This window comes from Ammodytes marinus (genome assembly GCF_949987685.1).
Source record: "Ammodytes marinus genome assembly, chromosome: 19".
Classification (NCBI taxonomy): Eukaryota; Metazoa; Chordata; class Actinopteri; order Uranoscopiformes; family Ammodytidae; genus Ammodytes; species Ammodytes marinus.
This window is the reverse complement of record NC_137223.1, coordinates 22207797-22224908: the sequence shown is the minus strand read 5'-3', so window position 1 is coordinate 22224908 and position 17112 is coordinate 22207797. Positions and strand designations below refer to the sequence as shown.

The following is a 17112-nucleotide window of genomic DNA, read 5'->3' as shown; positions in this document are numbered from 1 at the left end:
TGACACTTTTGTTTTGCATTCTGGGATTTATTTTAAGTGTCGCCATAAAAACAGCACGTCTGAGCCCAGTCAAATGTTTATAACCGCAGCCTGTGCCGTCAACAGACTTCATTTGAATATTTGTTTCCCTGAATCATTTCCCCGAAGGCTTTTCATAATGGCAAATTAAAATGCCACAGATGTTGCTGTCAGCCTTCTATGCATTTTAATCTTAAGGTGTTCCTTGTTGATGGGTTCTAGTTATAATGTGCAAAATTGCGTTTAAATTGTGTTACTGACAAAGAGAAAAAGGTTAAATAGTCAGTGTGAACAGCAGTTTGCTTGTCTAGGACGATGTGCTCTTAGGGCTTTATGGAAATATATTAATATGTCATAATGAATAATGAATAAGGATCTCAACTCTATCACATATTGTAGGAATGATGATGGAAATAGTAGCAATGTTTTCTCCTTCTATATTAAAAATGTTTCCAAAGGCATGCATTACCTTTCACTAGTCTACATTCCATGATTTGTTTAAAATTTGAAAATATGTATTGGAGGAAGTTGGTGTAGGAGGGTAGAAGGAAATTGACATGCACAGGTGCACAAATAACAGATAATAACATAAATGGCAAAGTAAAGATGTACATCATTCTGATTTATGAGCCTTTATGTAAAGAAATGTGGCATTGCAGAGAAAGTCGACATCACTGTGGTCATTTATAACAACAACTGTCAATTCAGAACATAGAGAAATATCATTTAGTTTTTGCAGTCATTCAAACGTCTGCTAAACTGACAGCAGCACGGATATACTAATGCTTTTCCCAAAAAAGTAAAACAAACATATTTCCTGTAAACTGCACTGCTATGAATACAAACACTCTTGGAACAAAATGTGGATCAGTCCTCACACATCAACAAACTGCTCTTTCTGCCAACGTAAACGATCGAATGCCAGCAGTGTAATGTTAGTAGGTTTGTGTGTGTGTGTGTGTGTGTGTGTGTGTGTGCGCGTGTGCGTGTGTGTGTGTGTGTGCGTGCTTGCGTGCGTGTGTTGTGGCATCCATCCAGTCAGTGGTGTTAATGCATGATGATAATACCGTGTGTTTGAAAGTGCTTGTCAGTTTGTGTTGCCTCTATTCTAATGTGGTGTTGTTCTGGTTAAGTTGTTTGTTCAATAATTGTAATGAAGCCAACACTCTGATCAACGGCGGCTGGATGAAACAAAATAAACACATTTGAATTAATCACCTCATTATAAAAAAAACGTAAATGCAATTAACAAAACACGGTGAAAAACCTGGTTTGCATTATTTAAAAAAATAATTCGCTCGTTCCCTTAATTTGTTTCCTCTACATTTGCAGAAAACAGCCAGCGTTTTTTTTGCCTGGAATTATTGTGTCTTTTAAAACATAATGGCGAAGAGATTAGATGTCCGTATCATACACCTAATTATCATGTATTTCTACTGATATTTTCCCTACTAGTTCTACTAGTCCAAAACCTTTGGTCAAAAAATTACAAAATGTGTGTCATGATTGTGAGTCACTGCCTCAAAATCTATCCAATGATTCTCTTAGGATATCAGGTCTGTATAGTGGAGAAACATAAATTCATATTGTATATTTTTTCTCTAGAAAGATTATTAAAGGAATGCTTCCCCCATCATTATAAAATCGCTATTATATATCAATAATGAATGAGGTTTTTCTTCCCTCAGTCTTTCCTCAGTCTTCCCTTGGCCCAGCTGTCCTGTTAATCCTAACCCTACATTTTTACTAGTGTGATGTCACACTAGTCAAAATGTAGGGTTAGACAGTGAGACCATAAAACACGCTTTCTGCCTTTCCTCAGGCTAGGATGAACCGATTTCAAAAATGTTTGCACATATATACATAGGATCTCAGAGTTCAGTACACCTTCATATTCCCACCGGTGAAGTAGGTTTTTAAGTGTTGCTCTGTGTAACTGAGGAAAACGTTTAGTGTAGAACTGAAAATCAGTTATAGTATTAAAGTGAACATGAGTTACTTTTATCAGTCAAGTTTTGCTTTTACTAACCGCTTCAGAACAGGTATTTTTGTAAGACTCATGAGTGTTTTTGTCAATGCATTTTAACAGAAAAGGTGACCTTCCCTCCACTTTCCACACAGACTTAAAAGTAGAGAAAAAAGAATTGTCGATTTTACAGACAGGCATTTTCACAGTGCTGGGGATTTCGACCTTTATCTCGTTGTAACAAACTCCACAGTAGAGTGACTGCAGAATGAATTTGGTTGCAGTCAAGGCCGCCGCTGTGCAAAGGAACAGGTTTTATGAGACTTCAAACATGAGGCAGAACTGGAGGTGATGTCATCTGTTATTCTTTTTAAAAACCTGTTCAGTAGAATGAATGGGATTTATTTCTGCTTTTCTTTGCGGTTGTTTCTGTGCAGTTTAAAGGTGGAGTCAGTGAATCTGGAGAACGCTTTTTGTCTAAATTACTTTTTGTCAAAATCAGTGAATATCTCCTCACAATCCGCTACATGTCAGTACTGTCTGTGTCTCTGCAAATGGTCATGTCGCAAGCTACTATAGGACCACTTTGTTGACACACCAGTTTACAGAGCCTAGGCTGTGTATTAACACTGGATTTATTTTCAGCGCACACTCAGTAAAGACAGATAGTGAATCGTGAGGAGACATTCATTGATTTTGACAAAAAGTGATTTGGACAACAAGCGTTCACCATAAATCTCTGACTTTGCTACTTTATTCTTGATCCCTTATAGAGGTTTTTATATCACTTTTAAAACATTAAATTTAGATTTTTATAGCTCTCCCGCTCTCCTCCTACGTCTTAAACTTTGCAATAACTAATGTTCCTCTCTCTCTCTCTCTCTCTCTCTCTCTCTCTCTCTCTCTCTCTCTCTCTCTCCCTCTCTTCTCTACCCTACTTTTAACTGATTCCCTAACACACACTCTCCCTCCGGCCCTCCCACGCTCTGTCTTTCTTCCTTTTTTCTATCCTCCCTCATCCTCCCCTGTTCCCCTTACCCACACACACACACACACACACACACACACACACACACACACACACACACCCACACACACCCCTCTGTTAGGAGTTGGAGGAGCGTCTGCGCCACCACCACCATGCAGAGCTGCAGTCTCTCAGAGAGGCTCACCGCCAGAGCATCGACACCCTCAAACAGCAGTCTGAACAGGAGTTGCAAACACTGCGCTTTGAACTGGAGGACGAGGGCAAAGCAATGCTGGGTGAGTGTGTGTGGGTGTGGGTGTGGGTGTGGGTGTGGGTGTGTGTGACGGGGGCGGGGTATATAAATATGTGCTGAACACACAAAAATATACATTATATATATGATTGGATTGTGAGGGAAAGAAAGAAAGAAAGAAAGAAAGAAAGAAAGAAAGAAAGAAAGAAAGAAAGAAAGAAAGAAAGAAAGAAAGAAAGAAAGAAAGAAAGATAGATAGATAGATAGATAGATAGATAGATAGATAGATAGATAGATAGATAGATAGATAGATAGATAGATAGATAGATAGATAGATAGATAGATAGATAGATAGATAGAAATACAGAATGAAAGGGAGAGAGAAGGAAGGAAGGAAGAATGACAGAGAGAAAGAGAGAGAGAGAAAGAAAAAGAAAGAAGGAGAGAGAGAGAGAGAGAGAGATGAACTTCCAGGCCCCATGGAGCTCATTGGTTAGCTCTGTTGCCCCTAGTCTCTAGTGAGACTGGAGCTCGTCCTTCTTACTCGATACCTGCGGACAGGTACCTGCATGGAGCATGCTCCTGCATTTTTAGGACGTGAGTTGCCAAGCGAGCCGAGCAAGCTCAAGCTCTTAACAGGTAACCTGGCGCGAGCAGATCGTCCCTTATGCTCTACTCAAGGTCAGTGACCATCAGAGCAGTCCATCCTGGCCCCATACAGGGAGCCTGGAAGATACTTTTAAGGCTCAAAAAGGTCCTATTTATAGAGAAATGTCCAGTGATTTATGATGTCAGAGATGACTTCATGGATCATTCAGTGACGTCATCTGTGGAATGAATCACTACAGATATTCTACAATTCTACTGTAACCCACTATGACACGGCTATAGTTCTATTCTAACCCATTATGACATCACTATAGTTCTACTCTACTACTAGTGCAGTGTGGAATATTGGAATATTTAGTGGAATCAAGTGGTGAAAGTTCTAGAGTGACAACGCTCCCTTGGCAACCACTCCATTTCAAATAATTACAGTGTTTAAAAAACAAAATCAACAATCATAAAAAACACAAGAACAAGATACATTGAAACAATTTACACAAGTGGGGTGAAATGGGTGGGAGACAATAAACTAGATGGAATATGTCAGTTTAAAAAGATGTGTTTTTAGTAGTGGTGGGCCGTTATCGGCGTTAACGTGCTGCGTTAACGCAAAACTCTTATCGGCGATAAAAAAAATATCGCCGTTAATCTCTTATTCCACCTCCTGTTCGGCTCAGGGGAGATGGTTCCCTCCAGGGCCGATGGCTGTTCGCCGTCAGGGTGAACCCCCTTCCGTGTGTTCTCTGGTCGGGTAATAATAGCCGGGGCCGTTGTTGACACTTGAGGAGCCTTTATTGCAGGAGCGAAGCTTCTCTCACACACCCGCCGCTCTCTCTCTCCATCACTTGCCCACGACACACACCACCTGGCTGCAGGATCGCTAATGTAACACTCAGCGCCAAACCCCCTTCACAAATCTGTCTATTCAATGTTTACTTATGAATGTATCCATGTACGTAACTCTGACATGTACATAACTTAATTTATTGTTAATAATATGGTCTGTTTATAAATTCGGCATATGATTAAAGCATCTAAAAGCCCGTAATCATGTTAAACGTTTACTGTTTTTAAGTTATTAATGCCACTCGCTCCCGCAGATACACAGCAGAGGGAGGTCTTATATTCAGCCATTGCTAAAGGGAGTGTTGTATTATGGAACGGCCGCTGTGGTACGAAATTCCAGTCTCAACAATGTTTCCTACACGCAATTATAACTCTAGCGTCTACAGCCCGTTGTTTTCATGTAGTGTAACTTGTGTAATGTGTTACATTATTCAGCTGTTGCCGTGATGTCGGCTAACGCTGATGCTAATGATAACTAGCTCTCCGTCGCACAATAGACTGTGTAGGTTGGTGTTGCAGCCAGCTGTTAGGTGAAGCGCTGTCCCACAGGTAAAAGCCATGGACCTATAAAGCCTGTCCAATATTCACTCTAGTCCAGCTTCTTGAAAAGTTTATAAGGACTTTATTATTTATGTAAAAATAATATTTAATGTTTCACTTGAAGCACAAAATTAATGGCTTTATTTTCTGTTATAGCCTATACCCAACAAATTCGTTTTTTCGTTTTTTTAAAGCACAAAAAACAGTGCAATGTTGTGATTTTTAGCCTTATATCTGATTAAATTGTTAGAATATTATTTGTTCGCAATAATTAGACACTCGTTCTGATGACGAAATGAAAGCCACCTGGCTTGAGAAACACGTTCTCAAAGACTTACTTTGAGTCATTATTTAGGAGCACACACGTATTATGAATGAATTCAAATGAGCCATTTTAATCTAGATTAATCTAGATTAATTCCAAAATTCAATGAGATTAATCTAGATTAAAAAAATTAATCTATGCCCACCTCTAGTTTTTAGACGGGACTTAAAAGTGGAGAGAGTGTCAGAGTTACGGATGCCAGGTGGGAGGGTGTTCCAGAGGTGGGGGGCAGATCGGCTGAATGCCCTGGACCCCATGGTGACCAGGCGGGCGGGTGGTATAGTTACTTATGGTGCAGTCTTTGCTTTATATACAGTTCAAAAATCTGCCTAAATGAAAATTCACTGTGTAACACAAGGAGATTTTCAAAAGGCTATAAATCTAAGAAAAACCCAGCACAGATGGAAAGTGAAGTTAATTCATTGCCTGTCTTTAGTGCTAAAGCTCCAGTTCTGTACTGCGAAAAAATGGACTTCCATTAACCTTCATGTCACGGTCACGACACCTGAGAGCCGCTTCCATTTATCTCTCACTTCCCACATTCTGACGTCCTTTCATTACTTTTTCTCTCTTTATTCCTCTACCTCTATGTGTGTGTGTGTGTGTGTGTGTGTGTGTGTGTGTGTGTGTGTGTGTGTGTGTGTGTGTGTGTGTGTGTGTGTGTGTGTGTGTGTGTGTGTGTGTGTGTGTGTGTGTGTGTGTGTGTGTGTGTGTGTGTGTGTGTGTGGGTGTGCGTGCGTGCGTGCGTGCGTGCGTGCGTGCGTGTGAAAATATTATAGTGTTTTTCCTCTTCAGTGTTTTCAAATCATTCTGAAATAGTCACTACCTTCATGGCCGTGTTTCTTTATTCGGACATTTTTAATTGGTCTTATATTCAAATAGGAAGCTAATAGAATTGTGTGTGTGTGTGTGTGTGTGTGTGTGTGTGTGTGTGTGTGTTTCATCGCTCTTTATCTCTGTGCTGTTCCTTGGAGTGGGGATTAAAGGCCACTTGGGTAAAGGCAGTCCAAGCATTACGCTTTATGTGCACAATAAAAAAAAATACTTCTTTATTTATTTTGTAATAAAAGAAACACCTTTGCATTTAATGAGAACTTTTTGTGTCTAAAAGGTTCTCTAAAACTGCAAGGAAACTTTCCAACAAGCCTGAAAAAAAATCCCTGAATTTGGAATGCAGACCAGCTTCAATTTATATTTTATTTTTACTTTTATTTTAGTGGTTTTACATACATATACGGATAAAAAATAGAAAAAGTAGACACATATAATACTTACACAACCCCCCTCCCCTCCCCTGTCAAAACAGACAAGACAGACAAAATACCAATAATAAATTAAAAAAATTCCCTGTATGTTCAAATAAGTAGCAAATATAGTACAAATGAGGCCGTAAATACAGAAAACCATAAATGTGTGATTTGTATGTGTTTATTTCAGCCTCCCTGCGATCGGAGTTGAACCACATCCACGCGTCGGCCATTGAACACCTGAGACAAACCCACCAACAGGAGTCGGCTGCTGCCAAGCTGGAGCTGGAGAAGACACTGGAGAACAACCGGACACAGGTAAGACTGCTGGGATGTTTAAAGGTGATTAGGTTCGATTGGTTGATTGATTGATTGATTGATTGATTGATTGATTGATTGATTGATTGGTTGATTGGTTGATTGATTGATTGATTGATTGATTGATTGATTCAATTTATTTCAGACACATATCAAAAATACAAAACTAAATGAAAAGCGTGAAAATGCAATAAACAAAAATGATGTTTAAATTATTTTACATAAAAGAAAAAAGAAAATAATTTACATATATTGGTATGATATGCCTGAAAAGGAGTAGGAAGAAGTATAAGTCAGTGATTCTGGAGAACACTTGTTGGCAAAATCACTTTCTGTCAAAATCAGTGGATATCTCCTTATGATTCCGCTACCTGTACGTACTGTGTGTGCGCTAATAAAATAATCCAGTGTTAATACGCAGCCTAGGCTCTGTAAACTGGTATCTAGACAAAGGTTATGTATTGTAAACAAAGGAGTAAACTAGGGGAAAAAATCCAGTGTTAATATACAGCCTGGCTTCTGTATACTGGGCATATTGCTAGCTATGACGGCAGCATTTGTTTATATACCAGTTTACAGAGCCATGGCTGTTTATTAACACCGGATCTATTTCAGTGCACACACAGTACGGACAGGTAGTGGATTGTGAAGATTTTGACAGGCATTCACTGACTCCACCTTTTAATAAAGAAATGTACCCCCCAAAAAGAGTGCATATTGATACTCCTAACTTAAAATGTGTGAAATTTGCCCTACTCAACTCCATCTCCATTTATGTGTTGACAAACCTACTGTGAATATAAAGTGTGAACCCTCCAACACACTCGGGCATGTTTATCTTTCTCTCTATGGCCGTGAAAGTGAGTGAAAAATTGTGGGTGAGAATGAGTCTACAACACCTCTGAAAACGCTTTCAATACCTCTCTTTCACACTGTTGAACATACACACATACACACACACACACACACACACACACACACACACACACACACACACACACACACACACACACACACACACACACACACACACACACAGTTTCCAAGGAAGCTAGGGTTACACAAGGATACACACACACTCAGGCACTCAGGATGCACTGATAAGACATTGAGGAAAAAGCTGGTTGTAATGCCAATGTGCTTGGCAGACTGCTGATATTTTTATTGATATTTTGTAGCTTGAAGTTATAATTCATGAGCTTCCAGAGTCCTGGTTTGGTTGATGTTTACAGTGGCTCTGTAACGCAAGTCCTTTGGGGGCTACACACACACACACACACACACACACACACACACACACAAACCCGCTGAGCAGAAACAACAGAAGAGCAACCAGTGAATGTGTTGACGGCTGTGTGGTTTCTCCCCATGCTGTGAACAGTGCATGTCGTTTTGCAGCGCACGGTAAAGTTGGTTGTATGTCTCATGCAGCTCTATTCGTCTAACAAGTCTCTCTATGTCGGATCCTTCAGAAAATGAAAAAGATTTGTAAACACATTAATGATGAATGATTGAGGTTGGATCTAACTGTAGGGATAAATAGTGTTTATTTCAAAACAAAATGTATTCCAAGTGTGGTGGTAGTATGAAGACATTTTTTTCAAGATTATTCTAATTTACAGTTTATCATAAAGATACATTTGAATCCATCTTTTAAATTGAACTAACTAACTAACTATTAGCTGACAAATTAATGATAAAAAGAAACATTATTATTACAACAGCATTGTTAGTCAATGTGTTGTGACCATTCTCTGACACGCAGTAAAGAGAGTCGACAGTAAACATTATATAAATATTGTAATATTGTAAACTTGTTCTGACTCAACAGTGAATAATATGAATCACTACAATGAACATCAAGAGATACAACGCATGGGGGGAAAAATTTTCACTTTCTTTCTTTACCTGAGAACAGACGTTTACCTGTGTCTGTTCTCAGTCTAATAAACACTGTGAGATGATGTAGCAGCCATGCTTTACACACCTGCTGCACACTCTCTCTCTCTCCCTCACACACACACACACACACACACACACACACACACACACACACCACCCCGCCAGGCTGCCCTCTTTCCATCTCTTGTAAATCTTGTATATTAAAGCGAGCACCATGGGTTGCTCTCTCTCATCACCTGCTCATACAGATGTTCTGTCAGAGGAGCACAGCTGCTTGGACTCTAACAGCACACACATGCCACCATCACTCGCTCTCATTTCTAGTTGCCAAGGCGATAATGAATCGATAAAGGCTAATGGGAGGGTCTTAATGTCTGGACTAGCTGTCAATCAAAGAATACTGCGGCAAACACATAAGAAATAGAGTTCAGATTTCAGTCACTGCTGCTATTAGGCATGGGCAGGTATGACAATACTGCTACTTTCGGTAAAGAAAATCATTGAATAAATCACTAGTTTTTGGGTTATAAAAGCAAATCAGACATAAGCCCCTATCTCACTGGGCTGCGACTGTTTGCGACAAATTGGAGACTGCATTCGTGATGGAGTCTCTAAACTTTCTTGAAATATTCGTGGGGGTCTCAATTTCCTCGCATGAGTCGCAGAGCCTCGCAGTCCTGACGCTTGAATTTTGAACATGTTCAAAAAAAATAGTGCGACAAATGTTCTCTCAAAATAGTCTCAGAGTCGTCAAAGGTGTCTTGAACGTGTTGCAAACTCTTCTCAATTTAGTTTCTGTGAGTCAGAAAGTGCGACAAATGTGAAACAACTTTGCGAGGGTTTGGCGACATATGAAATTAAATTGCGACTGATTTGAGAAAAAAAATTAGACTGACATTCCGTTCGTGCGACGCTCGCCAGACGTTCGCAAGACATAAATGCGAGCTCCCAGCAAAGTTTGGCCAGGACATTCGCATATGTGTCTTAATTACCAACTCAGTGAGATTGCAAGTTAAAATAGTCGCTAATTCGCATATTTTCTCGCAATTTTGTGTCTCCAACTTGTTACAAACTGTCGCAGGCCAGTGAGATATGGGCTATACATAACAGGGCAGAGAGACAGAGGATTTGAATTGTGAACATGGCAGTTACCTCTTAGGCAGGATAGGTCCCTGTTTGGCCATCCTAAATTCACTTTGACTTCATCCCGTCTGCCCTCGTCCCATCTGCTCTGTGTGTCTCCCTGTGGCCTTTAAAATAATCCAGCATTTTTCATGGCACAAACTGTAACCCACCAAGAGAAATCTCCCCATGTTGATCAAGTTAAATACAGTGTAAGAGAGAAAACATATCTTTGTTTATTAAGGTTAAGATGCTGCACATATGGGGCGCTCCGGTGGTGTAGTGGATAGAGCGCGTGACATATTGGCTCTGGCTTTCGTTGCAGTGGTCGCAGGTTCAAAACCGACCTGTTGACCTTTACTGCAGGTCACCCCCCCCCCCCTCTTTCTCTCCGTCTCCCCATTTCAACTCTGTACTATCTAATAAAGCTTGCAGAGTATTGCAGATAGTATGTACCTTCTTAGGCATAATACAGCGGTAAAGAAACGTCCACAAATCAATTTCTACACATCTCCTCACTACTTAATTTCCACATTTTTTAACACCTCCCTATTTCTGGACAGGAAGAGGTCAATAATAAGATAAATGAACCTGTAGCTAATCCAACTTAATCTACTTTTTTCTAAACTAAGCAGCACCTATACTGCAACTTCAGCTACAAGGAAAACAAATAACAGGAATCCTTCTCTTAAAATAACTTGGAATTCGCTATCTTTGGCAGAAAAAATAATGTGTTTGTGTAGTGACTCCATCTCTCACGGAGAGGCTGATTTGAGAAAATTCGTTTTTCAGCGCCTTGGAAAAATTGGACCAAGTTCAAGCCAGAGGATAATTTAGTGTGCAGCAGTTGATCTACTGATCACAGACAGTGAAGGCAGGCCTGTGGATTTACATTTAAACATCTGAAGAAATTGAAGATAAACATCACAATCTAAAGGGGGGAAAAAAGGTGGTTCACATTTATGGTATTCTATAAAGAACATTTCTAAATAATAATAACTAATACTATTATATGCTATCAGTCGAAATGGATGGATGATACGGTCAGAGTAATCCCTACCCTTTTTCCATTTGCAGTAGAGGAGATAACACCACTATATTCGGTCTAGAGAAACGTCTGGCTAATGTCGAGGCTTGATAAATATTTGAATCACTTATTCATTTTTCAAAGGCTTAAAAGAGAAAGAAGAGGGAGACAGGAGAAATGTCAAAAAATAAAAATAGTTAAAAACATATTCTCCTTTTACATTCCTGTTTGCTTATTTAACTCCGTAAGTTATTTTGGAGTGGGGGATAAAGTGAGATCACGACGAGAGATATAGCGAGAGAGAGAGAGAGAGAGAGAGAGAGAGAGAGAGAGTAGCTAGTGACGACAGAGTGATGGACACAAACCATTATGAGAGAATGACTAAGCCAGCCCACAGTCAGCACCAGCCGTTTATCTCAGCGGTCGGACAGACATATCTGCTGCAGTTTGATTAGATTATAGATCTTTAAAAGTAGTAATACAAGTCAAAACGTAATACATACTCCTCAGATGGCCCCAAATGCAACCAAAGGAACCAATTATTGTTTGCTTCGAGATTCACTGATTTTGACAGAAAAAATACTTTGTTAAAAAGCATTCTCCAGAATCGCTGACTGCACCTTTATGCCTCACCTCTCTCCCCAGATAAAGCCAGGACTTTGACAAGATAAACAGTGAAACATCTTGAAGATTCATTAAAGATTACTCTGCTCTGGTTAACTGGCCCCGCTAAGTTTATTGACGGCCAAATTCATTCTAATGACATTATATTAAATGTTGACGGGAGACACAGATAGAGACAGATAGCTAAACAGGAGCTGTTGAGATAGGTGAACTTTGTGTAACTTTGGGTTGTGTCTTTTTGCTGTCTAGAGGGGGTTGGGGGATGTATTATTATTTTTATTTTTTCATTTATACTACTTACTTACTTGTTTTAAGATTGTCTTAAAGGACATACATATATGTGGTCTGCCTTGTGGTGCAGGACATGTCCGAACATGTCCGGATTTTATGAGCATGTGGAGGGAGGGAAGTGGGGGCCTGTAACCCTGACCCCCCCCTCAGTTGGCCAGCCCACATGCTCCCTGTTCACCCTATATAAGCAGGGGTTTTGGCAGTGGAGAGGGAGTTATTTTTTCTTTTCAAGAAGGGGAAGAGGCTCGGAACCAATTCTTCCTTTTCTATTCTGAGAAGTTTGGTAAGGGACCATTTGGGTTATTGATGGGAACTAATCAATGAACCAGGTTGTAGAATAGCATGGAGTTGAGGTTGAAAAACTGTTGAACCAACTTTTCCTGATTGTTGTGTCGCAAAATCAAACTTGTCATAGCATTTGAAGATATTCAAATATATATGACAAGATTGAAAGAGTCGGCCAACACCCAGAACTATTGAAGTTGTGTAGACAGTGGACAAACTTTTACTCCTGATCTCTTGTGGATCAACCAAATAAACTGTTGAACCAACTTTTCCTGATTGTTGTGTCGCAAAATCAAACTTGTCATAGCATTTGAAGATATTCAAATATATATGACAAGATTGAAAGAGTCGGCCAACACCCAGAACTATTGAAGTTGTGTAGACAGTATAGCTTTAAAAAAAACAAAAAAACCTGAAGATGAGAATACTCCTGATCTCTTGTGGATTGGAAATAGGAGAACTCATGAACTAAATTCAATGTGAACACAAGACATACAACACATAAGTTAAGTCTTATACTTCTCTACATATATTAACCACTTAAATGAGAGTGTAGGTACTTATTTTCCTTCCTTTCATTTTATTTTATTTTTTTCTTTTTATATTGTGAAAGTATAATCTTTTTGTATTGGTTAAATAAAATTTCTTGAAAAGGCTATAACTCTTGAGTCTGAATCTTTAGTTTAGAGTTGGGAACAAGGACCTAATTAGGGTTTTTCTTTAAAGAGACCGCGGCGCCTCTGAGGTAAGCAATTCAAACCTACACTACGGCTACACTACTGATAACAAAGAATACACATCCCATAAACACACTCCTTGAATTAGGAGGGAATTGCATTTATCTATTGGCCTAAGCTCATCCAGGTGTATGGACTTAGTGAGGACTTAACGGTAGTCTTTTGAAGCTAGGGGTAAATGTGAGGTATTCATCCACCAGAAAACTTAAAAACCTATTATCTAATCTCCTCCTTTCTAAACACTTATCAAGGATAAAGGTCTGAAATCTGGACTTAACCTAGGATAAAATTAGAAGAGACAATTGTAAGGGTCGTTAGGGGATCAACACAGGGGGAGATTTGTAGATAGGCAGGGGTCAAAGGGTAACATGCTTTAAAACCAGAGCCTTTAAGGTAATATATGGTGTGAAGGTTTTTGGTGAAAAGTAAAACCTTTTGGGAATTGTGTAAATCAGCTTTTGGTCTTTGTTTGCCATAAATAAAGAGCAGGGGTCGATGAACACATAAACTTTATAGTGGAACAGGTTCAAACCAGGAACAAACGAACCTGGCAGGCTATATATACACACAAACGTCCTGATATTAATTTAGGGGTGTTTAAATCTGGTGAAGGGAATACCGGCATAATCTTTAGAGCGTCCGACTATGAAGCTATTATACATGATTATGGCTTTTCGGATAAATACGAATACAGCCCCATGGTGCGAATTGTTGCTAGTGGAAATCAGATTTTTTTTTTTGCAGAGTGGGGAATCATTTGAAGACTAAAAACTCTAGAATATTTAATCTCATTCCGATGGAGTTAAGTGGCCCTCCGCTGCGAGCCTTTAGATCAAATCTTTTGCCTTTATTTGCCTCTTCATTCAAGTATCTAATCGTGATGAACAATTTGCCAACACTTCGCCCCCCACTATACGATGTGGATTCTAACAGGAGTGAGCTCTCTTAACTCCTAACGCTCTTGACTGAGAAGAGCTTACGAATCCTGCCTAGACCTTAGGCCTCTATCAGGTAAATTGCTGACAAAAACATTGTTGATAAAATGAGTACACTTCAGCAACAATGTGCAGGATTAGATGGTTCCATCCAATTGTATTAATGTCTAATTTTTCAGTTTTTTCAGTGAAGGGTAATGGATTGGTTGTTTGATTGAGTCATTTAAAGGTGCTTCTGTCTTAATTCTTGCACCCCCTTTGGACAAAAGCGGTAGTGTTTTTACTAAGCCAGCTGTAGTTCCTGGGTGAACATACCCTTGACAAAGGCATAGAAAGTCTATAAAAAGAATTGCATTCTTTGTACTGATGGTCTCGTTTGCTGTTACATGTCATTTATGATCATCAGAGGAAAACTCATATTTAAAAGTTCCTCATGGCACCTTTAAGATCATGTAAACCATAAGGATCACTTCTTGAATAATCATAATGTTCATACTTAGAAATTAGAAGGAGTGAGTAGGTTGTGGCTGTCACAGTGTGAGTGTTTGATTGAACCTACGCACTGTTCCACTCTAAGCCTGTGGGGAAAATGACTTACTCATTTATCTCACTTTGATATCACGATTAGTATCAGACCGCTCTGTGATTTCTTTGTGGAGCTGTGTGAAAGAAAAGAGCAACTCTGCAGGGGGAATGAGTCATTCGGACAGGTGGCCGTTGTTTACATGAAAGCCCTTCGGAAACTTTTGAGTTTTTGACATTTTTTTGTTGCATAAATTGAATATCAGTTGACGTATGAGCTTGTAGCCAGTAGCTTTTACATGCTACAATTTAGCAGGTTGCTTTGCATTAGCTGCCAATACTCCCTTTCTACATGTAATTAAAGGAATCATTGACACTATCTTTGTCACAATACGTGTATGTTAGTTTTTAGTAAGACTTTTTCTACAGTGGCACAATATGTAATTAAGCCATGTGCATTTTGTAATTCTTATAGGAACAATGTATCTCACTCATAGTAACAATAGGAGTGGCTTCGTTTACACATGGGAATTCATGATTACAACTCATTCTTCCACAGTTAATTAAGATGAATATAACAGTTCATTGTCAGTCCATTCATTCAAATGTATCGTCAGTTGACCAGCATTTAACAGCCAGTGTGGAACTTTACCTCAGTCATTGATGATTATACATTTAATTAACTCATGGTCCCATTTTGTGCTGTTCATAAAGGAACATTATGCCCTCAAATAGATAAAGACACAGAGAAACATTTAATCAAGTCTTAGTACCCGTTTATACCTTTAACAAATGAACTGAAACTCTTTTAAAAGGCTTCACTGGTAACTAGAATTAAATACACATTCTTTTATTTGTGTTGTTGAAAAATGCCAAAGGCTAAATGGCCAAAGCACTTCTTTTCTATTTGGTTTACAAAAAAAATCACCCCATTCGCCTGTCTACTGTGAATGTTATTACACTCTCAGTGCCTCACAATTCAGTGAATAGAGCAGCATACAGGTGAAACACAGGTCAGCCATTGTTAAAACAAGACCAACATGTCCTTGTTCTGCTATTTCAGACGATGACCTTTAGTTAGAGAGAGAGAGAGAGAGAGACCGCAATGAAAAACCTGACCTACCATTAGTGGACAAACAACATTGTGGAACCTTTACCCCTTCCAGCCATGAAGATAAAGTGACGCTTGTGGTGTTTTTTTATTTTTTATTAAATAAACAACATATTTATTGCCCCTGTGTGTAGGAGCGTGAGCTGTTGGGCCGCATCACGGAGCTGCATGAGGAGGTCTCCAGGAGGAAGAACCACCTTCACCAGCTGGACCACCAGATCCACACGCTGAACGAGAACATCAGCACCTTGACCAAGGAGCTGGAGCTGAAGGGCAAGGAGGTGCTCAAGATACGCAGCGAAGCCAACCAACAGATCAGGTAGGATGCCCTGAAAGGAATACCAACGAAATACAATTGACTTTTTGCTATTTTTAATCTTTATACAGGTAATCTCATTGACACTGGCTCTCATTCTTAAGAGATAACTGTTAACACTTTACAAGGGTAGAGGATAGCCTTGGTTGCAAACTGAGTAGCCAATGAATTTCATGTAATGTGCACTTAGACTTTGCAAGGTTAAGCATGGAAGAAGTAGATTATTGACCCCCCAAAACCGGATCCGGGTTTAGTTATCTAATACAACTTTATCTTTATGCTGTATTCATATTATCCTTTATACTGTGTAAAGTACTTTTCTTTATGGAAAACGCATTTTTCAAGACTGCCTCACTTTAGGATGGATTAGAGTGTATTTCACTTCTTTTGTTTAATTTATGTCGAGCTTGCTTCACCCTCCTCATATCACCATGATAATCTCACATTGTCACAAATTAATACATAGCATCTCCTTTTCGTTTAGCCATGTCTGATCCAAGATGTGTCAGATTGTGTTTCTGTCTATCTGAAATATTCAGTCACACAGTCGGACTTTGCATCCTCGTCTCTCAAACACACACACACACGCACGCGCACACACACGCACGCGCACACACACACATGCACACACACACACACACACACACACACACACACACACACACACACACACACACACACACACACACACACACAACAAATCAAAAAACACAACAACAAATCATTAAAAACAACCACAAGTTACCCGTAACTGAATTGAATTCAAACAAGTGGGCCTAACCAGTATCATGTGAAATGTTCTATGTTCATAGCAAACCAAATTTTATTAAAATTGTGTACCAACAGCTAGTTGTTAGAAAAAAAGAGCCATTGATGAGCAGCGCTTTTCTTCAAAAGTTCAACTGTTTTTAACAAAAAGCTCTTGGAGCGCTCCGCATTAAAAGTGTTTAACTGTTGCGGGCCTTTTTAATGAGGCGCACTGCAAGCTACCATAGAGAATGCATTGCAAACAGGCGCCCCCGCCTTCTAAAAGCGCGTCTGGTGGACACAGGCCCTACGAGTCATTTTCTTTTCTCCCAAACACTTTTTACCAACGGACCTTTTTTGTGTATTGTATGTGGTCTACTTGGACAAAACTACTGTTAGTATGTAGC

General features: G+C 39.4%; 1 protein-coding gene across 1 annotated transcript in view; it reads left to right on the top strand.

Moving 5' to 3' along the window:
* fam184ab (family with sequence similarity 184 member Ab) overlaps nt 1-17112 on the top strand; it is a gene marked incomplete at both ends in the record, with an annotated part of 160713 nt that overhangs the window by 120217 nt on the left and 23384 nt on the right. The window contains 3 exons of the mRNA XM_080047789.1: nt 3094-3247; nt 6959-7086; nt 15777-15961. Of these exons, the coding sequence (XP_079903915.1) occupies nt 3094-3247; nt 6959-7086; nt 15777-15961 (467 nt within the window). The remainder of the gene's footprint in view (nt 1-3093; nt 3248-6958; nt 7087-15776; nt 15962-17112) is intronic.